Source organism: Mytilus galloprovincialis, chromosome 1, assembly GCF_965363235.1.
Source record: "Mytilus galloprovincialis chromosome 1, xbMytGall1.hap1.1, whole genome shotgun sequence".
NCBI classification, from domain to species: Eukaryota; Metazoa; Mollusca; class Bivalvia; order Mytilida; family Mytilidae; genus Mytilus; species Mytilus galloprovincialis.
In genome coordinates, this window is record NC_134838.1 from 35,822,821 (window position 1) to 35,849,370 (window position 26,550).

The window sequence follows — 26,550 nt, forward strand, 5'->3', positions numbered from 1 at the left end:
CAAACATTTTAGGAATTATGGTCCAAAAAGAGGCCCAAAAAGGCATTGTTATCCGACCGCAAATTTATTTTGGAATCGTACTAATGGTTATTGGTATGATGCCGTCGTCTGTGTCGTCCGAAGACACATTGGTGTCGGGAAAATAACTTTAGTTTAAGTTAATGGATCTCTGATTTTTTTTAAGAAGGTTCGATACAACAAAAGGAAGGTTGGGATTGATTTTGAGGATGATGGTCCTAACCGTTCAGGAATTAGGGGCCCAAAACAAGCATTTTCTAGTTTCAGGATTATAACTTGTGTATAAGTAATTTGATTTTGAAATTGTACCACAATGTTTAATACCACAAGTAGCAGGTTAGGATTCATTGTAGGGGTTATGGGGGCAACAGTTTAGGAATTACGGACAAAAAAGGGGCCAAAATCGAGCATTTTTCTAGTTTCAAGACAATAACTTGTGTGTCAGTCTATGGATCTCTCTGACATTGTACCACAAGGTGCCACATAACAAAGGGAAGGCTGGGATTGAGTTTGGGGTTAATTGCGCCAAACATGTAGGAATTAGGGGCCAAAAAAGGGCTGAAAACAAGCATTCTAGTTTCCAGACAATGACTTGACTAGTTATAGAATTTTCTATTCATTTTGATAAAAAGTATACGATATTAAGGTAACACGATACTGAATTGCATATCTCCCGATTTCCAAACTTTTTGGCACACTTGTTCTTTGAATCGAGTTACATCGGAATATGTAATAAAAAATGGGGATATACTATACTATAGTCTATACGTCAAAAAAATAACATGGCACCGGCAGTATAGTGAATACTTGCAACACATGCAAGTGGTCGGCTCGTTTTTTTTCCTTAAACAAAAATTCTAATTTTCTAATCCCCAATTTGATGAAAAAAAAATATTGTGGTCATGCAGATGACAAAAAAATATATTCTGAATCCAGATTTTCCCTATACCTTATAGTGCTAAATTTGGGGAAAAATAATTTGAACTGAAGAGTGCACACACTGAAATGTCTCGCCTTTTTTACTAATCATTGATATTATGTTGATAGTCCAAGATATAAAGCTTTATTACAGCTACCACATAAACTTAACATGACCCAAGAAAAGGTAATACAAACCAAACAAGAAATACATGTACACCTTACAACTATCAAATACAATAAATATAGTTGACCTATTGCTTATAGTTTCTAAGAAACAGACTAAACAAAGAAAACTTAACATTGACCAATGAACCATTAAAAGGTCTCAGGTCAAGGTCAGATGAACCATGCCAGGCAGACATGTACAGCTTACAATTCTTCAATACTACAAAAATAGTTGACCTATTGCTTATAGTTTAAAAGAAACAGACCAACACACAAAACTTAAGACTCAGCAATGAACCGTGAAAATGAGGTCAAGGTCAAATAAAACCTGCAAGCCTGATATGTACATCACAAAATATTTCCACACACCAAATTTAGTTGATATTTTGTACATAGTATTAGAAAAAAAAGATCAAACTGAAAAACTTAACTTTGACCACTGAACCATGAAAATGAGGTCAAGGTCAGATGACACCTGCCAGCTAGACATATTCACTTTACAATCATTCTATACACCAAATATAGTAGACCTATTGAAAACAGTACAAGAAAAATAGACCAAAACACAAAAACTTAACTATAAGCACTGAACCATGAAAATGAGGTCAAGGTCAGATGACACCAGTCAGTTGGACATGTACATATAACAGTCCTTCCATTCAAGGAATTTAGAAGACCTACTGCTTATAGTATCTAAGATATGGACTTGACCACCAAAACTAAACCTTGTTCACTGATCCATATAATGAGGTGGAGTTCAAGTGAAAACTGCCTGACTGGCAAGAGGACTTGCAAGGTACGCACATATTACATATAGTTATCCTATTACTCATAGTCATAATAAGCAGAAATTAACATTACAAAAAATCTTAACTTTTTTTCAAGTAGTCAATGAACCATGAAAATGAGGTCCAGGACATTGGACATGTGACTGACGGAAACTTCAAAAACTTCGTAACATGAGGCATCTATATACAAAGTACTTCTGACTACAAGTAAATTTAAATGGCTATTTTAATAGTCCCTTAAATGACAGATTCCTCAACATGAAGAATTTTTACAACCATGAAGAAATATTTTTTGAAGTTTCTGATTAAAAGGAGAATACATCTCAAATAGTGTAATTACTTTGCTTAGTAAAACAATTATTGATCATTATTAAGATTAAATGCAGAAAATTATTTGTAATATTAGGTTTATTATATGCATCTGTTGGTTTAGACAATGTAGCCATAACAAAAATTTGAGAGGTTTCATGTGATCATATTGTTGACAGTTTTTTTGTTTGTGTGTGATTGTATGAGATTTATGATGAATCAAAGTATCAGTATTTTGGGTTTTTTTTTATTTAAAAGGCACTGTTTCATAATTAAACAAGCATTCTGTGGTATTCCATGGCAATACATAGTCCCCTACAGGTTAAAAATTCATTGTAATGGTACGCAATACTATAAACTTGATCCATAACTTGTCATAGTTTAAACTTCACAAACAACACATCTTTTCTACTGCATTTCAAAGCCTCAAATTTATTTCCTTTATCCTTATCTATAACATTAGCTTCATCTAAAGACAGTCAAACCTGAACCAAATGTTAGACTTAAGCAGTAAAAGAGGGACGAAAGATACCAAAGGGACAGTCAAACTCATAAATCGAAAATAAACTGACAACGCCATGGCTAAAAATGAAAAAGACAAACAATAGTACACAAGACACAACATAGAAAACTAAAGAATAAGCAACACGAACCCCACCAAAAACTAGGGGTGATCTCAGGTGCTCCGGAAGGGTAAGCAGATCCTGCTCCACATGTGTCAACTGTCGTGTTGCTAATGTGATAACCAATCCGGTAAATAGTCTAATTCGGTAGGTCACATTCATGAAAGGGAAGGGGATTGTAAAACGATTTCAAAAGACCAATTTTAAAAAAAATATATCAATAGCAAACGAGATATAATTGTTAACAATTCATAATGTGTCTTTCCTGCAAATTCCAATATATATATATATAAAGACACAAAATTATAACAACAGGTTAGAAATTTCATGTGTCCAAACTTCTTTTCTGGATTTACCTCTTTAAGCCCAGGTCACAACAGATCGTACGATTTTTTGTAGTGGAAGATCTATAAAATAGTTGTTGTGGCGCTGTCGTGCAAAATGTCAAAAAAGTATTTCCAGTGGTCACATCAGCTACGACAGGTCCACGAGGGTTCCACGATGGTACAAGACAAAAAAAAAGAAATGTGATTGTACTATTGTGGGTTTGTCGCAAGTCACTTGAGTGAGAGTCATGCGACAGTCATGCGATAATTGTATGGCAATCGTGAGTTTTTTGGGGTTATTTTTACAGGTTTTCATGTCATGGGATGCACCTGTTACTGTCATGTCACTGTTGTGCCTCTGTCATGCCACTTTCGTACAACTGTCAAGCCACTGTGATGCGACTCTCAACAATCGCTCTTGAAACATGCCAGGCTCCATCCGCATGAATCCAACGAAATCACCGGCAGATTCCTGCTCCAAATCTCACATCAGTGGACTATACTGCCCAAACATCAGGCGACATATGATCTATGGCCTAACCCACCAACGTCGGGCGTTTCACTGGTTCCTATACTGTTCCATATTTTGCTCTTGTTGTAGTCTGCCAAGGCGCCTATTCAGTAGGGCCAAGCATAATTGTTCTGAAGAAATAGCCATCCTGTTAAAATGGTAGACGGTATGTTTTTTCAAAGATTCCTTCCTCACGAATTGTATTCTTCTGAATTAAACCAAATTATGTTGCACGACGAAAGTACCACTGCCGTACGACAGACAATCAATGTTGTGCGATCATCGTACGAAATTTGGTATTCATGAGACAATCGTGCGACTGTATCAGGAGTGTCTTGCGACAGTAGTGAAATTGTCGTACGACAGCCATGCGACGATTGTTTGATTAAAATGCATTATATTGATACCCACTACAATATGTTTATCGCACGACGATTGTAAGACACTTTCACGACAGGACAAGACAGTGACACGATGAAAAATCATAGAGCAAAAGAGTGACACGATGAAAAATCATAGAGCAAAAGAGGTGCATGTCCAATTTTCGTCCCAGGACAGTGCCACGATGCTCAAAATATCTTGCGACTGTCGTGTGATTGTCGTACAAAGACCACAGATGACCTGCAATTTGACCAAATTTCATATTGTAGCACTGTATAGATGTGTAGAAGGTTCGTTGTGACCAGGGCTTTACCAGGTATGCTCAAAGCTGAAAAAGTAGGATGTTTAAGAACAGCTGTGATATTAATATGTTTTTTAGACAATTGTTTATTGTTAAAGACCATATATATATATATACCTTTAGATGTTGTTAGATCAGATTTATGTCTTATATATATACTTCCGTTTGTTGTCACAACCTTTCCTTTCTGTTTATGTCATCAACGGGTATTTTTTTGTCATGAACAATAAAATGATTGCCATGAGTGGAGCACAAGAACTTTATATCTTATAGTCAAAATTTTGTGCATAGTGTTTTGTGAACTGATGCGAATTCTGTTCTCTCTATTTATCTTTGCCCCATTATTGTCTACAGATGTTTTTATTGCCCTTGAAATTATCTGCTTTTCTTTTTTTCTTTGACTTGAAGGGGAGTGAATAACTACAACAAGAACTGTCTGCAGAGCAGAAAAAACGTCCCATTTCATTTATTATGAATTAGTAAAAGGGATAATATTTTGTATCAGTATCTGCCATAACAGTTTTGATTTTGCTATGATTCACAACACTAAGACTGTTTTATATAATTACTGACAAGACAAATGAATATTGGTAGATCATTCAGACAGTAATTTATAACATTCTGAGCTTGATTAAGATATTGTACAGAATAATTAACACTGTTCTGAGATTATTTCATTCAGGTATTTTATAAAGATGATCATACGCATCATACACATCGTCTTATTGAAAAGATATCATCCATTACTGATACTAAAATGAAGTCACAAATCTTTATAATCTAATCACTATCTTCTAGCTTTGGCTTTCCTTGGTATTGCCTCTGGGAATCTTAAAGGTAATTGCAAAATTGCACTTTTTATTTCTAATTTCTCTCCCAATTCTGCTGTTATCTTTTTGATATTCATTTTACACCCAATAGCTCTAACATAAGAGTCCAAACTGAAAAATAAGATAACACAGAATATAGTACACAAAATAAGTAAATATAAAAGGAGAATTAAACAGGCCATATAATACATCCTTGGATTTGTTAACTAACTACAGATAGATTTAGGATAATGGTAAGTACCTTTGACCTATACCACTAACATATTGGCCACCAAGCAACTATATAAATGGACTATTGTTGTATTGTTGGTGTTATCTGATACTGACATTTAATCTACATCTCCTTGTGTTTAAAACACTGTAGGACTTAAGTGTATAATAAAGAAGAATGCACATGTTTTCATGATAAGCAAATTCAAACTGTTCACAAAGTATGAAGTCACACTATGCAATAAAAGTAGCTGAGAAAGATGTGACAGAATTTTTTGTTTAGAGAACAAACAGACAGATAAGGTGATTGCAATATAGCCCCACACCTATAGTGTAAAACAACAATAACTAATGCATGACAAGAGAAAGTTTGCTGTGATGGAAATGGTTAAAAGCTTTGTCTTAACATAAATATTACCTTTTTGCACCTAATTTGAGGTCTCTTTGTAAATCATTCAATGGTAAATCAAACTCATCCAGGATAAGACAAAGCACCAAAATATGTAATGCCAACTTGTCTTTTAGACGGGATGGAAGACATCTAAAATGATAAAAAGAAATATCTCTGGAGGCTAACAATAACATTATGGTGTGTATCAGCATATATCAGAGTCAAATTGTACAAAAGTTCATTTATGACAAAGCCTTTTCTTTTCAATCTGGTATGGTGGTTCTTGACATTTATTATAGGATTAAACACATTTTTTCTGGAGGTTATTGATGTGTAAACCGGGGCGATTAACTCACAAACTGAATAAAAGTCCGAAGGACTTTTATGTCAAGTTTGTGAGTAAGAGACCCGGTTTACACATCAATAACCTCTTGAAAAAATGTGTTTAATCCTTATAATTCTGCATCCAAACATACGCAATTATTAATTCACATTATTTGATTGATGGCTGCTATATTTACCATCAAAAGCACAATGGCATGTCGTAACTAAGCAGTGGCCGCCATTTTGACTTTCTAAAAACCATATATGTCCGATAAATGCAACAGAATCTAAAATGAAATAGCACCTACCTCAAAAACTTCATTTTAATTAAAAAATATCCGAATTTGAAGCATACACGTAACTAAATAATCTCTCCCTTGAATATTTTCATTCGTATGACGTCGTGTTTTTCCATGACGTAAATTCGCCAAATCCTTCATGAAATTTCGCGGAATTTTATCCAAATTTTATTTTTATACATTTTCAAAGCTTTTGGGCATTTATTTTTTTTGTTAAATATGCATTTGAATAGAAACAACTATTATGCAATTGTTTTATAGTCTCAATTTGATGAAAATCCCAGTATCCCTGCAAGAATGTATATCGCGCATGAATAGATTACGAAAGTAGTTTCGGAAACATGGTTTATCGAAGTGTAAACCAAGAGAAAAATTCCCAATTGACCAATCCAATTCAAGTATTTATAGATATGCAAATGATATAAGAATTATACTTTAGTAAAAAAAAATATTATGTCTAAAGCCGACCATGCAGTATGGGTTTATCTCATTGCTGAAGGCCTAAGGTTGCCTATAATTGCTTAGATCCACTACATTAGAACTTTGGTGGATAGTTGTCTCATTGGCAATCATACCAAATCTTCTTACTTTTATATTATGCAGATTATAATCTGGCCAGTTGTATCACTCACTCACACAATCACACATGCCTTGTGTTTTACAGAGAAGCAGATAATACCAATTACAACAAATTTTGGATTTATAGCATAGTATACCTAAATATCATACTTTATTTATATCCTAGCAATAAAAATATATTTCTCAAAAGATGTGACTTCTGACAGACAAACTTGATTTAATTGAAAATCTGGCACTGGGAATCTATTTGGAACATCATGTATCATATCTAACAGTATATGTATGTAACAATCTTCTTAAAAATCTTAGAAACAATAGTGTTCAGGATATTTGTGAATTACTTTTTTTATAAACAAAACTATCTGTTTGCCAATTAATTTTTATTTTGTTTTAAAATTCGATTTACCAATAATTTGACACTGGGTATCAGTTTTGAAATAGCACTTCATGTCTTATAATATTTTATCTGAAATCCAGGTGAAAAGAAATGTTTTCAAAACTAACTTTTTACTAGAAATAGGAAGTTGTGGTATGAGTGCTAATACCACAACTGTCAATCCATGCCACAAAGTGTAAAAAGTAAACAATTATAGTATAAATTTATTTTGTCAAGTTTTTCACAAAAATCACAACAAAAACTCTTTTTTTTATACATTAATTAACACTGCATAAAACTATATGAAGGTTGTCTAAAGCAATCATGACTTATGGTATATCCTAGAAGTTATTATGAATGAACAGAGTAATAACTATACAGCACTGATCACTGGAATTATTTTTCAGTGACAAACAATCAGATGTTACCACCAAACTTTTTCATTGCCAGTTTTTTTCTTCAAAAGACAATTGTTTATAGTTACTGCCAAATATTAAACGTGTAAGCAGGGTCTTTGAGATGAATCATATTCTCTTATTAGGCCTAAGAATTCCATTTTTCTAATAAATTTTGAGAGATGCTATACAAAACATTGTAATACCAACTGACACAAAGTGTTGCAATACATATACCATTGGCCAAGTTGAACATTAGATTGATTTCTCATTCAGTATAAGACATAACAAAGTAAATAAATTCATTATAGATACCAGGATTAAATTTTGTATTTAAGCTAGATGTGCGTTTTATCTACAAAAGACTCATCAGTGACGCTCGAATCCAAAAAACTTGAAAAGGCCAAATAAAGCACGAAGTTGAAAAGCATTGAGGAGCAAAATTCCTAAATGTTTTGCCAAATACAGCTAAGGTTATCTACTCCTGAGGTAGAAAATCCTTAGTATTTCAAAAATTCAAAAGTTTTGTAAACAGTTAATTTATAAATATGACCATATCAATAATAATTCATGTCAGCACAGAGGAGCTGACTACTGGGCTGGTGATACTCTCAGGGAATTAAAACTCCACCAGGAGTGGCATCGACCCAGTGGTTGTAAATAAACTCATCATAGACACCAGGATTAAATTTTGTATTTACGCAATTGTCATTTACCTTACTTCTCTTTTTCCTGAGTCTGCTAGTAACGTAAAGTCATCATATATCTGTTTTTTTACTTTGTCTGGCCATTCTTTTGGCAGAGGATCTGTAAAATAATTAAATTACCTCCCTTTGAATGCAGATGGAAAAATAACATTTCTTAAACTACAACGTTTCAAAAGTATTTATTACCAGTTTCCACCCGTCTTCTTTTTATATTTATTTGCTTAATTAAAAACCTTTTTCCCTAATTAAAAATGTGTTCACTGATTTTTCTAGCATATAATTCAAATATTAACATTACATGTGTAAAAAACACAACATAAAAAATCATGCAAAATGTTTTGTTTCTACCACATGTTGTTGCCTATTTAAGGTTAGTTTAGACATGTAGGTGTCACCTATTGACTTCTGATTAATATATTTCAAAATCTCATTTATATCACCTATTAAACTTTTTGATTATTAACCAAATGTCTTTTTGATTGAGTTAAGCTTTTGCAATTGATACATTAATGTAATGTTACACCACTGCCTCAGGTTAGGGTTAAGATAGGTGCCTGTTAAAACATTTAAATTTGCTGTACCTGTGTCCTAAGTCAGGAGCCTGATGTTAGGTGGTTGTCTTTTGTTGGTGTGGTTCATAAGTGTTTCTCGTTTTTTATGTAGATAAGATCATTTGTTTTCTTGTTTTACATTATTCCTTTTGGGGCCCTTTATAGTTTACTGTTTGGTGTGAGCTAAGGCTCTGTGTAGAAGGACCTACTTGGAAATACATAATCGTTTACTTTTTATACATTTTGACTTGGATGGAGGAAGTCTCATTGATACTCATACCACATCTTAATAAATAAGATATTTTTTTCATTCCTTTGGTTATCTTTCAGATATTTGTTGTTGGGTAATTATTTCACTGATGTGTACCTCCTTTTATTCACACATAAGTACATTTGTCTGTCACATAAACTGTCAAACATGGAAAATTGAAATTTACAAAAGACAATGCTTGTACATCATGTACATACTTTTTGTTTTGAAATCTTTGGCTGGTTTCATGAAGACATTCATAAGATAATGTAGATACATAAGTATCTTAGACTTGTACCATCTCTGGTCTGTCGATGAAGGCAACACTGACAAGTGGTTCAGTATGTATTTTGGATATCTAATAATAAAAATATACAAATTATTATAAAAGACTTGCATTGAATACTGTAAATTCAATATCATTGCAAGGTTTTTATTTAGACAAATTATGTGGCCGGGTGTGAATCACAATAAATATAACTTGCATTATGATATCCAATTTTTATACCTGAATGCATCTTTTCCTTAAATTTCAATAATCAATCTCGCATTTTTGTCCATGCTTCCAAAATCAAATTTTTATATGTATGCAATAATTTAAGAAAAACAGTATTTCAGTAATAAACAGTAATAATCACTTATTACTTTTATCTACTTAGTAATGCTAGATATCATTATCATGCGTTAGACCTTATTGGTATTTCAGAAATTGCAACACTTGACAAGAGATTTTGGTTCATTTGACATCATGCATCAATCACTTTTGCATTGAAGGGTTAGACTTTTTCTTAAAACAACAAATTTTCACAGTAATGTCTGTGATGGGCAATATGGGGAAAATATAGTGGAAGTTACATTTTTTTATTTTAAAATTTCCTTCCCCACGCTACCAATGAGTTTAATACTGGAACAACACCAAATGATTATAAAAGATTTCCCAATTCAGTATTGTTTATTGAAGATAAAAATAAAAAGACACATCTTTGAATAAAAGAACAATTGCACCATATATTTCAAGACATTAATGTCAATATCCTGCCTTGAAAAAACAGTTCATATAACATATAAGTCTAAATCAACACGAACATAAACCATAAAACTTGAGAAAAAATTAATGATTGTTGCTCTGCATCATTATATATTTTCAATTGCAGGATTCTTATACAGTATAATGTTCAGAATAGTATCGGCTGGATTTCTCTGGTGGGTGGTTGAATTTCTAAAGGACTTATTTTTAGCAATAAATATTTTTCTCTGCAATTAATTAATATCCACAGGAACTTAATGAATTTATTTTAGATGAGTTATTTATTTGCCATTACTAAAAATAAACAATTTTGTTACATCTTTTGACATCAGACTCGGACTTCTCTTGAACTGAATTTTAATGTGCGTATCGTTATTGTTTTACTTTTCTACATTGGCTAGAGGTATAGGGGGAGGGTTGAGATCTCATAAACATGTTTAACCCCGCCGCAATTTTGCGCCTGTCCCAAGTCAGGAGCCTCTGGCCTTTGTTAGTCTTGTATGATTTTAAATTTTAGTTTCTTGTGTATAATTCGGAGTTTAGTATGACGTCCATTATCACTGTACTATTATGCATATTTTAGGGGCCAGCTGAAGGACACCTACGGGTGCGGGAATTCTCGCTACATTGAAGACCCATTGGTTGCCTTCGGCTGTTGTTTGCTCTATGGTCGGGTGGTTGTCGCTTTGACATATTCACCATTTCCTTTCTCAATTTTAATGAAAGTCCAAAACAACTTTACAAAAATAAGATTCATCAGAATATTCCTGACAATAGGTACAATTAAAACAGGTATTCTTATAAACCTTCCTTTTTGTGCAATCTTTTATAACAAAACTGCAATAATAAATGCATTCAATAATTTCTGAATAAACAGTCAAATTTTTCTACATATTTCATTTTTGTTTCATGTAAAATCCTAAAGCTGTTGTGAAAATTACTTACTCCTCTTTTACATTCCATTCTTTGATCTGCTTTTTATTGGAATCATAGAATAGTTGAGCTGGAGTCATCATTGAATCCATTGCCTCTTGATTTAACACTGAAATAAATTTATATCAGATTTCATTTGTCTAATTATAGATTTGTAAATGTCTAAGTAAGTCTGAAAAAAATTATTCAATATCTCTTTGTAGTTAGCATAATATGTGAACTGTATGGATAAAAAGTGATGTGAGACAGCAACTAAAAGAAATAAAAGAACATCAACGGGAGAACTAGAAGTATTCTGCAGGCATTCTTTTATGTATCATTCTTTTCTGTTATAATTTCAGACAGTAATAGTGTTAAACAAAAATATACTTTTAGTAACTATGATCCTGACATCAAGATGTAGTTATGGTCATAATGTCTAAAGAAAATGTTATTTTAGTAACGATGACCTTGACCTTGAATGTAGTAACCTCAATATCTAGAGATCATCTTGTCTTTATAAGTGACTATATATGTATCTGGTACATGTACAGCATCTTAGAACAACTTCTCTTCACACTTGCTAATTCATTTCTAGTTAGTATGACCTTAACCTTGAACCATGTGACTTCAATATAAATATGAATCTTTTCTCATTAAATGTGACCATATATTCTGAGAAAGTTGCACTAAGACATATGGTATATGATTCACTTTACAGCACAAACTTCTGTCTATTTTTTTGGTAAATTTGACCATGATCTTGACCTACTGACCTCCTAAATCAATAATTATCTTTCCTTCATTATAAATGATCTTATCTGACACAAAATAAGATTGTAATCTGATATAAAGTGCTTGAGTTTACATCAAGCAACCAAATTGACTGAATGAGCAGACAGGTCAAAAACTACATTCCCATTAATTTGTAGCATTGGGTATAAAACAATAACCAAAAGATGTCTAGACTGCAACATTCAGATCACTTTTCCTTAAGCTGCCAAAATGACAGGTAAAATGTAATACTATGTAAAAATGCTACAAATATTGGTAACACAACAACTTATAAATTTGTTCAATAAATTGTCTGTAATTTTTGCAATTAGCTTTGTACAATTACGTAATAGTGAATCAATTCCAAATATGATAACTTTAATTATCATGAAAACATTTGAAAGTGACTTATAACAGAATTGAATATTTATCAGTTAGGGTTGTTTATTGTTGATTTAACATCTCGTTGACATTTGCTCCACAACTGTATCAATCTTTATTAGATCTAACGGAAAGTTTACTTTGATGTATGACATAAAATCATATCTATCTTTTTCCTGCTGTGTTAAACCATCATTAGTTCACTTTTGTGTTCACATGAAACTGATGGCACCTAACGTTATCCATATTTATGTCAGTTTCATAATTCATTTATCCAGACTCATTCCAGTAATCACTTATTTTATTATTGTTCGTTCAATTTCACTGAAATCAATATTTTTAATGTAAAAAGGTCTGAATTCTTGGCTCTCTGATTGAAAACCCCAATCATGACTAACATCATTTATTAGATGTTCATAAGACATTAAACTTTACGTGTCATATGAGATAGGTTTTAATTGAGATCAGGTTTTAATTGAGATCAAGAACAAATAAGTCTAGCTGTACCCAAAGCTAAAACTTTCATAAATGACTCATATTCATTTGCTATTTTTGTCACTATTTGTTCAACATTGCTGCAATTTTGTTAATCTAAAATTGATTTTACATATATCCCTATTGGTCAATCAATTTTTCCCAAATTAAGATAAGATGGAGGGTGTGGGGGTCATTGAACTTTTGATGTCGTCCCTTACTGAAAGAGAACACCTTTATATTCATCATTATAAAATCAGTAACAGGATTCCTACGGTTATATGCACAACAACTTCACACTATCAATTGTTGAATAGATGTCCTGAAATTTTATGGCTTTATTCAATCAAAGTGAATCTTAAAACAGGGAAATGTAATTTTTTTCTGATCTATAAAATACAGATATAAAACACACCTTTTCATATTTTTTTTACATTCATATTATTATAAAAGCAAACAAAAGTAGCTATAGCTTGTCAAAATAGAAAACTTAAATGTCATTCTTACCACTTTCTAATGGGTACACATCTTTTGGTGTTTCGCCATCTTTGTAATATACAGGAAGTAATGTTGATTGCTGGTCATCTTTATTCACTGAATTATAAAATTTAAAAAAATAAACAATTATAAAACAATAGTAATATGCCTTTCTCTATATGTTTTGGGGTAAATTTTGCAAAGGCTGTTTACCTTAACAGATTTTTAAAACAAGTCAAATTTACAAGTTGTAAAGGTATTTTGGTGTACAATATCTGATCACAATATTATTTCAATTATTCTTTATTCTTTTTTTTTCTTTCTAAATTATATTTTCTTGAATTTTAAGGTAAAACAAACCATCATACTATCTAAGGATTCATGGCAGTAACACCACAATTATTTTAACAATAACAAAATTTCTCAGAGAAAAACAACATTACAGTACATTCGATGTTAAAATCATAGCAGTAATGACTAGATCTACAAAATTAACAAGTAAACACTATAAATTCGTTTTTAACTTCACGCAATAAAAAATAATCCCTTCAATTTGTATTGTAAATTGATTTATCTAAAGCCATAATATTCAAATCAATCTTATTCTGTGAGCTTAATTGATTTATATTTGTTAATTAGAGAACTGTTACACAAGTGTTCTTTTCCTATTTTACGTTAAGAGAATACTAATTGGTCATATGGGATGGACAAACTTGTTATAAAAAGATTAGTATACCCAGAACAAGGAATTAAAAAACAATTTATTTAAATATGGTGTAAGCGTTGACACATATTGTTACATCTACATGATCTATTTTACCCTAAAAAAAAAATACCGAAAGTATTAACATCAATGAAATCTCAAACCATAGATATGAACTATTGGAAAAAAACATTAAAAAAACCCCAATTTATTTTAATCCAAATGATGAGCTTGAGTTGGCACTTATGATTTATCACCATTCCTCTATCTTGATGACCAAAATCTGCATTTATCTGGATGAAACACTAATTTTAGAAATAAAACTAATTAGCAATGAAACCTGAAAACAAAAAGGCTCTTCCAAGTAAGTGAAACCTCAAGATACAGTCACAACATTCTATAAATAAAACTTTATTAAGAAACCATTATTAATAAAAAAAAAATAATTAGCAATGAAACCCGAAAATACCCTAACAACAAAAAACTCTACCAAGTAAGTGAAACCTCAAGATACCGTCACAACATTGTATCAACAAAACATTATTAAGAAATGATGAAGTAAATACCTGGCTTGTGTTTATTCTGAGATGCAGCATCTGTGACAACAGAGTTAAGAGATTTTTCTAAGGTTTCTCCATGAATTTCATTTCGTAATCGCGATCCCATGGCTTGCTTTTTCTTCTTACTACCAAAGTTAGCAGTCAAATCATCAATCTGTAATAACATTACACAATTTTAATCAACTTTTCAATGATGCAATTCTACTTGAATGTTTTCTGGTTGACAGACCTCAAGTAATATATTAAAAAAAGAAGATATGTCATACGAAACACTTGAAGAAATTGACATTTCATGCAGATTGAATATATTGAAATATGCCATATTTGATGGAACTAATATTTTACGACTTCCACAAATCTATGAAATAAATATATCAATTCAATATATTGAAACTGTCAGACTTATATTACTTGTACTTTCATTTCCTTTCTATATTTATATGACTTATTCACCCCAGACTATTTGGACTATTTGAAGTTAACAAGAATAAAACAAAAAAATTTGAAGGATGCAACAATTTTAATGTTTCAAGCACAAAGCAGTTTATATCTCATAAGAAATTCAAAATTGCTGTTAAGATTTTTTTATTAATCGTATGAAAAGGTGAAAGATTATTATGTTTAAGAATTTTAAACCTTTTAGTTTAAACATATTTATTTATAGTGGATTGGGAAACAAGTTTTTCAACTTATATTCATCCCTTTCCCCTTTGCGGGTGCGAGTGCTGCCTTGTAGCGGCATTAGCCTACTCTTTTTCGAAATCTACAAGGGTGTCTTTAACGTGCAAGAGATATGGCTCTCTGTTAACACAGTTCAGCCATTTATTGTCCCCTTCCGACGGACTATCATCGTTTCCTCAAGACCATACTCGCAGATGGTGTCAAGGGAGAGCCGAAAATTGAGTTCCTGAAATTTTCATCCCATACGGGAATCGAACCAAGTTTTAATTTTAACTAAGTGTTTCCTTACTCTTTGTTTGTATGTTTTGTCAGCATTAGCAGGTAAGGCTATTTGACTTCTCTCATCTTCTTCTTGGAAATCTACAACAATTAGATATACAGATATATGTAAAATAAGTTTGTAAAATCAGAATTTTAATTATCAAAGAATGATTATACAAAATTCAAACAAATGCCCATCTTTGATTGGTTGCAATTATGGTAATATGATGTCACATTGGTGACTACATGTATGTTGAAACGGTTACATTTTTGTCCTGTCAAATATCAAATTTTTACAATAAAAAAATCTGAGAAAAAAAACACAAGATTAACTATCTATTGCCAATGGGTTAGCATATTTCTTATCTTTTGATGTTTATATCTTTGATTTTCATAATGTTTAACATCCTTGCCTTAGCTCCAACAAAAAAAATCTAAGTTTAAACTATGTTTTAACTATGGTGGCCTCTGGCTGTTTTCTGCTCTTTGATCAGGTCATTGTCTCTTTGACACATTCACCATTTCCATTCTCAATTCTATGATCGGAGAAAAATATCTCTACTCACTCACAAAAGAAAGGGATATTGTCTAAAGCAACAATTCACAAAGAAATATTTAACTGAAAACATGATAGTTTATAAATCTTTAAAAGGAACCGTATGTTGGGGCATAACCCAGATAATCTATTTAAAACATTAGAGTCTGGTATATAACATCTTGTCTAGTTTGCAGGTACAGATAGGTCTAAATTACAAAACAATCAGGAGATGTGTGGGTTTAAAATTAAAGATGTCATCCATGATGTATCAACTAGTTAAAGTACAACTCTGTAAAATCAAATATTCTAACTGAGAGGAACAATTTCAATTCTAAAGTTTTTATTTTAATTCCAATTAATTCACTACATTTAGTGCTATCAAACGAGGTTTAATCCACCATTTTCTACATTTGATAATGCCTGTACCAAGTCAGGAATATGACAGTTCTTGTCTATTCTTTTGACGTGTTTTATCATTTGATTTTACCATTTGATTAGGGACTTTCCGTTTTGAATTTTCCTCAGAGTTTAGTACTTTTGTAATTTTACTTTTTACAAGTAAATATGAACATGATGAATGACAATTAAATTCTTTATAATTAGAATCAATCTAATTTGGTATAAAATTGATTATGACTGGATCTTCATTCAATATTTACTAAATGATGAAGTGATTGAACCAGTGGTTAATAACATGGGCTGTTGTCACTCAAGGATAAAAATGAATACTGTAAATTTAGAAAAAATTGTTGCAATGTTTTTATTATGGTGAAAAACGCGACCAAGTTGTAAACACAATAATTAAAACTCGCATTTTGAAATATTTTGTATGAATTTAACAGGATTTTTCTCAAAATCATAAAAATTAAAATCATGTATATATTAAGTCTAAAATGACAAATTCGCATAAATAAATGCACCCAATAATTTCTGAATTTACAGTATAAAAATCTAATTATGGAAGGTTTTGATAATATAGTTTGTGAACTTTTTTTATCAATTGAAAGAAGAAGAAAAAAGACACTTTACATTGTCTAACTTTAACTGTGCTAGATATAAGATGAATGAAAAAAATAGTCTTGAATATGGATAATCAGTGATCGGGAAGGACGTGCGCCCTACGCCTATAGCGCATATTGACCAGAAATGGCGCATAGAGTGACTTATGTAAGCGCCCATGTGGCGCACAATATTTTTCAATTCGTTTGGAAACGTTTAAATATCATCAAAATGGATTAAGATCGTATTCCGTGCCGCCATGTGTGTGTACACAGTGGGTCTCATTGGGGTCTAAGCGTGACGCGGGATTGCCGATTTTTTGTAAGCGTGACATGTGAAAGTCATTTTTGTGTCGTGAAAACAGGAAATGAGGTCTAGAAGGACCCGCGCAATGACAAGAAAATGAGAATTGCCTACGTACATAGTGTAAGCGGGATACAGGAATTTAAAAAAGCAGTAAGCTGGATGCGGGATCGGACCCCCCCCAATGAGACCCCCTACACAACTGTGTAATTCCTCCAATGATGGCCCATTGAATTTATTTTTGAGGGGCCCTGGGCCCATAGAGAAAAAATCCTACCAGATCACTGGGATAATGTATTATTTTCAAAGATTTGAAGAACTTAATGGAACTTTTTTATTCTTTTAAATGGAGTTTCTCAATGTTATCTGCTCTATGGTCGGGTTGTTGTCTCTTTGACACATTCCCCATTTCCTTTCTCAATTTTATATCAAAACAATTTTTATGATATGTTTTTACTCAAAAAGGAGTAATTTTGGGAAGGGGCAAATTTGTCCTTGAATATTAAGTCCATAGTTTGAACATAACAAATATTTTTAAAGTTGATTGAAAAACACTGAAAATTGAAATATAACTATTTTTGTTTAGCATTTTTTTATAAGGAGTTAATATTCACCATCTATAAAGGCAAAAAGTAGAGATTTGATGAAATTTGACAAACTTCCCCGAATTTCTACCAAAGTTTTGGCTAGGAAACACAGAGCAGGCTTCAACAAACAAAATATTCAAGTCAGATATACATGTTAAATTTATACATCAGATTTTAGCTTAAAATATCTTTTAATACGCATTGGCTCTATGGTTCTAGTCCAATAAATTAAAGAAAATTTATGTTTTCTTGAAATTTTGTGGAAAATCAAGATGTGTGCTCTAACATCTCTAATTTTGTGATTTCAAGAAAAGAACACTTATATGTCAATGTTTGTAAATTTTCAACAAAAAGGTATATTTCCCAAAGAGTAATTGCAATATTGGTCAATAGATCCTAACTTAAAATTTTAGCTAAAAATAAAAGCCTTTTTATTTCTGAACACTTTGCCATGTACATGATGAAGGTAATTGTGATGTTTTAAGTTTAATTATCTATTATGTTTTCAAATTCAATGCATTTATCATTATTAGACAAACTAAGTACTAGATACCATTAGGATAATTTAACCTAAATTTTTTGGGAAATGATTTCACTAGTTTCGAAAGGGGTGATCTTTAAAAAAATATTCTATGACTGATAATAATGGACGAGAAAGTACGCCAAGAAACTGAAGAAGCATTATGACCAGGTGAGCTAAAATTGATATATGTATCAATGGTTTACAGACCCTAAGCCATGGCACTCTAATTTCAGGTATTTGATGTCAAGATTCTCTAACTGCTAAAGGGCTAATTTCTTCTGGAATCTCAGATTCAATATTTTTAACATGCTAAAATAGTTATTTTTTGGCTTTCAGGGGGGTTCATCCAAATCTCCTTACACTGTGGCTATTAGTGTGATTCAGATGACACTTATATTGAGATAGATGATAAGTACCTACCTGGTTGTTTTGGGACCATTTGAATTATTTCTGAATCAAATACTTTCATTTTTCCTCGTTTTCTGTCTACTACACCAACATAATATCTAAAATAAAGACATTTCATAATGTTAATTATCATGCAACCAGATATCAAAACATAAATAAACAAATGTGCCTTGACCATACTTCATCTTTCATCATTATTTTCATGAAATAAAAGAAGATTTAAGTTAAAATGATTATCACTAATACACATAAAAACATTATAAAAAGGAAACTGAAGATTAATGTTACATCATAAATACCTGCAATAACTCTGTGCTTTACTGGCATCTGGTCCAAAGTTCTTCCCGACATATGACATAGTTTCAGTTTCTCCAACCTTTAAGTTAAATAAGATATATATATACTGAATGATAAAATTTCATATCTCATACTGTATATATACATGCAGTTGGTTATTGCTGTGGGAAAAAATAAAATGTAGATATAGAGCTCATGCAATACAAATGATATGAAAATTTAGTTTAAATTTAAAATAAAATAAAAAAATGTGAAAATGAAGAGTTAATTTTATTATGTTCAAATTCAGCCATTGTCATTATTGTTGAACAAGCTATACTTGTCCTATGTTGTTTTGTTTAAATAAATTTGTTTGGATTTTATAGACAACCAAACCTTGACAGATCAAACAAAAATATGTGTCCTAATGACAATATTCCCTTTTCACACTATCAAAAATCCATGTTTACAAGGAACTACCATAAACAAAAAAAATAACCTGCTAATTTTTTATGTCTGGTAAGCAGCAAAATTAAGTTAATGTGAACTCAACTTTAATGGCTTCAACCTTGACACTTAAGGCTTCAGTCTGATACAGGAAGGGCAGATTCACTCACGGACATACAACAGAGCATTACTCTATATCACATGAAAGTAACTTAACTGTTGTCCTTTTATGAACATATTATACATTAGATAAAACATGAAGCACAGTAATCTTGTAACATTTACATGCTTTCTGATTGTATGATTCTTATAATATATATATAGACCTATATATAAAAATGTTACTTTCGACTTTATTTGATTTATCTGAGACTGCAGTATTCCTGATGTATCATATATATCACATGTATGTATATGGATGTCTAATTTTATTATCTTTCTACCCTTTTGTATCGATGATATTTCATTGGATTTTTACAATGATAAATGGCAACAGTGAATGATATGCTTACTCTTACAGAACATTAATAATTGTTTATGTGTATGTTTCTGTTAAAGGTTATTTTCAGTCCTGCTTGTTTTTTTCGAGTTTCAAATAAATCATGAATTCTATTGGAAACTATATTCGATGGAAATGGATGCACAGCTGAGAAAAATATAACCTGGTTTGGTAAACAAATTCATGTGAAGAACAAACGAAAATAAACAAAACTAAGCCATGCTGAAATGGACCATGACACAGAATTTAAAACATTTACTAGTACTTGAATATATTACAAAGCTGGAAGGGAGTAAAAATCCCTAAAATGTGGCTACTTTCTGACATTCTGTATAATCAAGGGACATAACTTAGGATATTCAGTGCTAAAAAAAGTCAAAACTTATAACTATATCTTAGTTTTATAGTCCTGAAAAAAAGCTGACAAATTTTCATTAATTCCATTGAGGCTAAATTGTAATATTGGGACAAACCTCTAATATGACTTTTTTATAAGCTATATTCATGATAATTAAATTGAATTGTTAAGGCTAAATTCAAGATACTAAAAGGAAACAAAAAAATGGATGGAGAGAAAATAAAAGGAAAGTAGACAAGGTTAACACTTTGATATTCATGATGCTGATACTGACTTGAGTTTAATATAATCTTCTACCCTGATGTCTTAAAGAAAGTTTAAATGAATTCCTCCAAGTTTCTCTAGCTAAAGTACAATATAATTAATTGAGTAATCTTAGGTCATGAAAGAGATAATAAACAACTGACATGACTGAAATCAAGAATAAAGTCATCCTGGAATAATGGTGATTAAAATCATGATCACAATAAATGGATTATTTTAACAAAAAAGTTAGGCCATTTTAAAAAAATATGTGTGTTTCCTATTTCTTTACCTACCCTTTATCTTAAGTTTTTAAATAGCCTACCATAAAGTATTTTTGGTCATTTACTCAATAAGCACTGTTAAAGTCAGAATTTCTCTCCCATAGACTCAATGTATTTTTATTATTTATTTTGGTGTTTTAACGCCACTTTTAAGATCTGCTTTTAGGCTCTTTTGTGGCGACCAGTTTTTATTGTTGGCGAAGCCAGAGTCCCTGTAGAAAACCGCTGACCTTTGATAGGAAAACTAACAATCCTAGTCAATAAAGATTGGAGTCCAGTGCACCCGCATGAGTCGGGTTCAAACTTACAACCTTAGTGTCGACTGGCTAATGATTTCAATATTAACTACTTGGACCCCAGTCACCGAGGCCCTCCCTACTCAAAGTAAAAAATATTTATAAAATTGCAAAATAAAAAATATAAAAATCCCTATAACCTACCCTATTTTTTTTCAAAGATGTAATAGGAAACACACATATCATTTCAGTTGGCCTTAAATAAAATGTTGAAAGTACAACAAACCAAAATTGTGTGTTTTCTTTTTCTGTTGTCTCTCGCCTGGATAAACTGTCCAACTGACAAACCATCAGTATGATTTTCTTTAATCTCTCCATTTGTAAAATGAGCTGTCAATAATAAAACAATATTAGATTTAAAAATGAGTTCTTAATTTTCCTGTTGTCATTTGAAGCATTAATCCATTTCTTTTATGGACATATTACACATTAGATAAAACCTAATGCAAAGTAATCTTGTAACATTTACATGCTTTCTGATTGCTTGATTTTTCCCATTAATCTATTTCTTAGAGCAAAAACATGAAAAATTGAGGTTCCAGTAAAAATTGTATTGTTTTATAGGGCTTAAGGAATACTGAATGACATACATGTACATTACTTCTGTCATTGTTGTCTGTGACTCTAATTTAAATGAATTTATCCTCACAATTCAATATACTGTAAATCACTTTTTAAAACACATCATGTAGTTCAAATGATTCTCAGAAATTTTAAGGTAATGGTATAGAAAACAATAGTCCTAAGAGTGAACTTATGTGTGTCATGTGTTCATAGAATCTGAAGTATGATATTAATTTCTGTTGAGTTTTTTCACTTCAATCTGCAAATGCAAAAAAAAAAAAATCAAAATACAGAAAACACTATATTGCTGTCAATTTGACCAAAATCTCCTTTTCTTGATATTTTTTTTATCTGTTTAGTTTCCCTCAATCTGCTTATATATAGTTTTTGCCAAATACACCAAAAATGGAACAAAAATCATCCCATGCAATAGCATTACTTAATTCCTTTCAGAAATTGACTGACACTTTTGACCTATTTCTTCATTGAGTCTTTATTTTCCTCATTCTTACATAGTTTTTTACCGAAACACATAGAAATGTAAACAAAAATTTGTCATCTAACCATGCTAATATAGGGCAATAATTCCTATAAATGTATAATGAGGCAGCTGAAAATTTCCCCTTTGTTGGTCACTAGTTTGTAAATCTTGCCCTACATGTACTTAACACTGAAATTTGTTTTTTAATTCAAAGTCACTGGACCATGACCTGGAAACAGTTGTCGAGCTGATATGTACTGATAGCCATTGATGGAACTTTATAGAAAATGTCATTGATCTTTCACAAGTATTTCCTATTAACATGATTAAACTAACTAAAGCAGAAAACTTTTATTAACATTGAAAAAAATCTTATAAACTGAAAGTGGCTGCACCATGAACTAGAGGACAGAGCTTTGAAATAGTTTTCAGACTGATACATGTATGTACCAAAAACAAATATAAAAGTTTAAAGAAAACATCATTGATCATTCTATCACAAGAATTTCCTAGCAAACTGACCAAAGCAAAAAGCCAGAAAACGTTTCAATTGCTGACGTGACTGACACCCACACCAGAAAAGCTATACATGTATCAACATGACCAGATGATGACGCATGTCCCGCCTACCACAACTTTCATTGTAGGCTAGGCAAAAATTGTCATTTAAGCGCAATAACTTCTTTCAGGAGTTTTCTGATGAATTCAGTATAAATCTCTACTGCATGTCTTGTTGATATTTGCTTTTTAAATTTTCTCTCTTTTTTTTACATTATTGTAAGTAGCTCAGTCAGTTAATTGTTTTCAACTCAAATTTCTGCCAAAATAATCATTATACATGCATATATAATATTTTTTTATGTAAATGTATTAAGAATATGTATTATACAATACTAAGTGTGAAAAAACCAGCTACATGTATACTGCCAAATTATTTAATTGACTCATGTGCAGAACTGGTAAATAAAAATGCTTGATCATGCTGAATGTATCCTTTTGGCACACCGGTGTAGATGCCGAATGTATCCTTAAGGATACATAGATTTCTATTTTTAGACGGCCACAGTGCAAACAGTAAAAATAACATTTAGACATGTTTCTTGGCCCAGTTGCTCAATAGTTGTTATGATAAACACCAAATACATTCAACAATTTAGTATCTGGCATAAAAACGCTGTCAAAATATGTTTTTTCAAAGATTGTTGAGAAAAAAAAAACCTTGTGAAAAACAAAATGGCGGAACATAAACAATCAGGGTCAGGAGTTTCATTTCGAGTTGAAACATTTAGAAAACTTAACCTGCAGTCATGAAAGTCGATTAACTTGTACAAATGTAAAGTATGTACTTATATTTTGGAGTTGTGTGAAGGATATTTCTAAAATAACCTGAAATCGAGACTTTGTCGTCATCAGGTGTAATTCTTGCTGCCGTTTGACAGTCAACCTTTCCTTACTGATTGAATCAGAGCATCTTCGCTAGCCAAGGGTTACGATCCACTCTCGAAGAGAGCGAGAGTGGATCGTAACCCTTGGCTAGCGAAGATGGAATCAGAGTCTTTTATCATCGTTTTAGACACTCTCAGGAGTCTGTAGTGCTACGGGTTTTATTTCTTTTCATTGAAAGGCTGTACTGCAGTATGTAGGTTGACAAAAAGAAAGTCCTTTTTCATTTACAATAGAACCGGATACTGACAAAATTGACAGCTGAGTCTATAAATAGAGCGGTTCATAAAAACATGTGTTGTTACATCTCATAGCTTTATTATTTAACAGAAAAGTGGTTTCGAAAGATGAGGCAATATTCTGCAATCTTATTCTTATTTTAATCGACATGATCAAGTATTACTAATTTTCCATGATGTATCTTGTCTTGTAACAGAGGTTTTTAAAAGTGACTGGTTCAGCATACAAAAAGAAAACATTGTCAAAGAAGGGAAGTAAAACTTGTTGCTGGATGTAACATGTGTAATAGATTAATCAATAGACTTGTAACCATGTAACAGTGGTTGAAATGAATAAGTAGGCGGTCACCGAAAAGAAGGGGGGATCCGGGGGGCTTGCCCCCTGGAAAAATTTTTGAAATCTAGATTCAAAATCCTGGCATCTGGTGAATTTTAAGACAATATTTCATGCTTGTCAAATTGACATACTACCAGCAGAACTTTTTTTCTAAAAAATTTTGTCTGAACAATTTTAAGAGTTTGAATAATGCTAATATTTAAACGTTGACAAAATTGAGCATACTGTTCAAATTCTGTATTGCCCCTCAATTGATGTTTTCTAACTACTAAGTCTTAGTGTCATGATTACATGTATTCTTGTTAAGTGTGAGTTAATTTTTCAAAATTAAATTATATTTTTGATTCTGTCTGACAGCAAATTTGATTTGTAAATATTCCTTTATCGTAGGAAATTTTCCGTATTTGCTTGAAGTATTCAGGCCTGTTGGGTCATATCAAATCAGGAGACAAATAATTTATTCCATGTCTCCCAATTTAGAGACATCTCTAGATCTGGAGGCTATCTCCCGATTGGGGAATATTGACTAGTTGTCGAATCTTCGATCCAGCGTAGTGCATTTGAACCAAATTGACAATTATGTCATCGATTCATTCGCGACTATTAATAAAACACAACAGAACAAATTGAAAAATAATGCATGCAAACGTTATAAATTGTTTTATCATAAAAATCCACACCTTTGTGTCGCTTAGCGGGGAAAAAATCTGTGATGGAACGTTTCATCGTCAACAGTTCAACAACAAATGAAAGTTTTTAACGACCTTGACATTGCATGACTTGCATATATACTCGATATCTCTCAGGATTTTTCTAATAAGTCTCTTTCGATGGATAACAGCCATGTGTTCCGATAGAAATACAAACCGGAACTCTCAAACGTAAATAAAACCTCTAGATAATAATAAAGTTACGACGTATAGAATAGTCGTATAAGTAAAATATGCACCTATTTTTTTTTGACTGATGACGATTGAACCGGCCAAATAACTGTTTGAAACGGTCAATTTGGCCGGGGGCCGGTTCTTATGGAAAACACTGAAAACATAGCCCTTACCTAAAGCATCCCCTAACCTAACCATAACCGTGAATAACTCTAAGGTATAGGGACCCTTAAAGTAAAAGAAGGCCCATTTCTCCTCCCCTAAGTTTATCAGTATCGCTAGCACAATTATCAGGGGTAGAGGTATAAATGGTGTCTTGCAGTCTTAGATGAGTAATTTTTTTATACTGAATTGCTATGATACTTATCATGCTTATGTATCTGTATCTGTCCCATCATATCTTACTAACAAGTTTCATTATGTTTCAGACAGAAATCCATACCCCTTGAGAAATGCTGTTCAAGGAAACCTCATACTCCCTAAACCAAAAACAGAATTGTTCAAAAAATCTTTTATGTATTCTGGACCATTCTTGTGGAATAATTTGCCAATACCGTTAAGAAATATTACAAATGTTAATTCTTTCAAATACAAAATAACAGATCATTTATTGAAATCAACCTAGCTGTATCAATAATATAGAAAAACTGATCATGTCATCATGTTTATTTTTTTCTGTATCTGTATCTGTATTTCCCACTTATGAAATTAGGATGGGTACGTCACAGATTCCTTTCGGCTATTATGTGACGGGTTGGTCTGTGCACAATTTTATCAAGTTGTATTGAACATTATTATCATACTTAACTTTTTATACTAATGTATGCAATGTATATGTTTTCATTTTGTTTGATTTCTCATGTCGAGGGCCTCAGGGAAGATTAGTTATATAGCTAACTGTGTAACCCTCTTAAAATAAAGTATTGTTGTTGTTGTTGTATGATACACAATGTCAAGCAGGATCCTATCACAGATACAATTGTACACAGTTAGGAGAGAGCTTGTTAATTAGTCCAACTGTTGGAGGGCAGCGGTAAAAGCTTCAATTGCATTTGACCATGCATGGTTTCTTCCAGATTGGTCAACTGTACTACTGTTAACCTGTTTACAAGACGTCGAGAGAATTTTTTTCTCGCGATGTCTGTCGTACCAAAGAATTGAGAAGAAATGTGTGAATATATGCTTTGATATACATACCTATATTCTTTTTATAACATTCTCCTGTGACAACATGGGCAGTCACAACTGCCATACTATCTGACTTAGATGTCGAAAAACGACAGAAACATGTGTTGAATTTAACCGGATGTGAGAGAATGCTTCTATAATTTTCAAA

General features: G+C 31.8%; 1 protein-coding gene across 2 annotated transcripts; it reads right to left on the reverse strand.

Annotated features, from left to right (window-relative positions):
• Window positions 1–4,773: 4,773 nt before the first annotated feature.
• Window positions 4,774–26,550, reverse strand: LOC143072950 (DNA-directed RNA polymerase I subunit RPA49-like). Of its 2 annotated transcripts, XM_076248126.1 has the most exons (12): window positions 26,412–26,550; window positions 21,493–21,596; window positions 19,163–19,239; window positions 18,876–18,961; window positions 15,534–15,604; window positions 14,570–14,717; window positions 13,331–13,417; window positions 11,228–11,324; window positions 9,474–9,613; window positions 8,464–8,554; window positions 5,802–5,924; window positions 4,774–5,284 (listed from the first exon to the last, which is right to left on the reverse strand). In XM_076248126.1, exons 1-12 carry the CDS (start codon window positions 26,464–26,466, stop codon window positions 5,131–5,133), a joined length of 1,233 nt encoding a protein of 410 aa, XP_076104241.1. In that variant the 5' UTR covers window positions 26,467–26,550; the 3' UTR covers window positions 4,774–5,130. The 2 variants fall into 2 exon arrangements, with proteins under 2 accessions (XP_076104241.1, XP_076104248.1); XM_076248133.1 differs by lacking the exons at window positions 21,493–21,596; window positions 26,412–26,550 and adding an exon at window positions 20,351–20,480.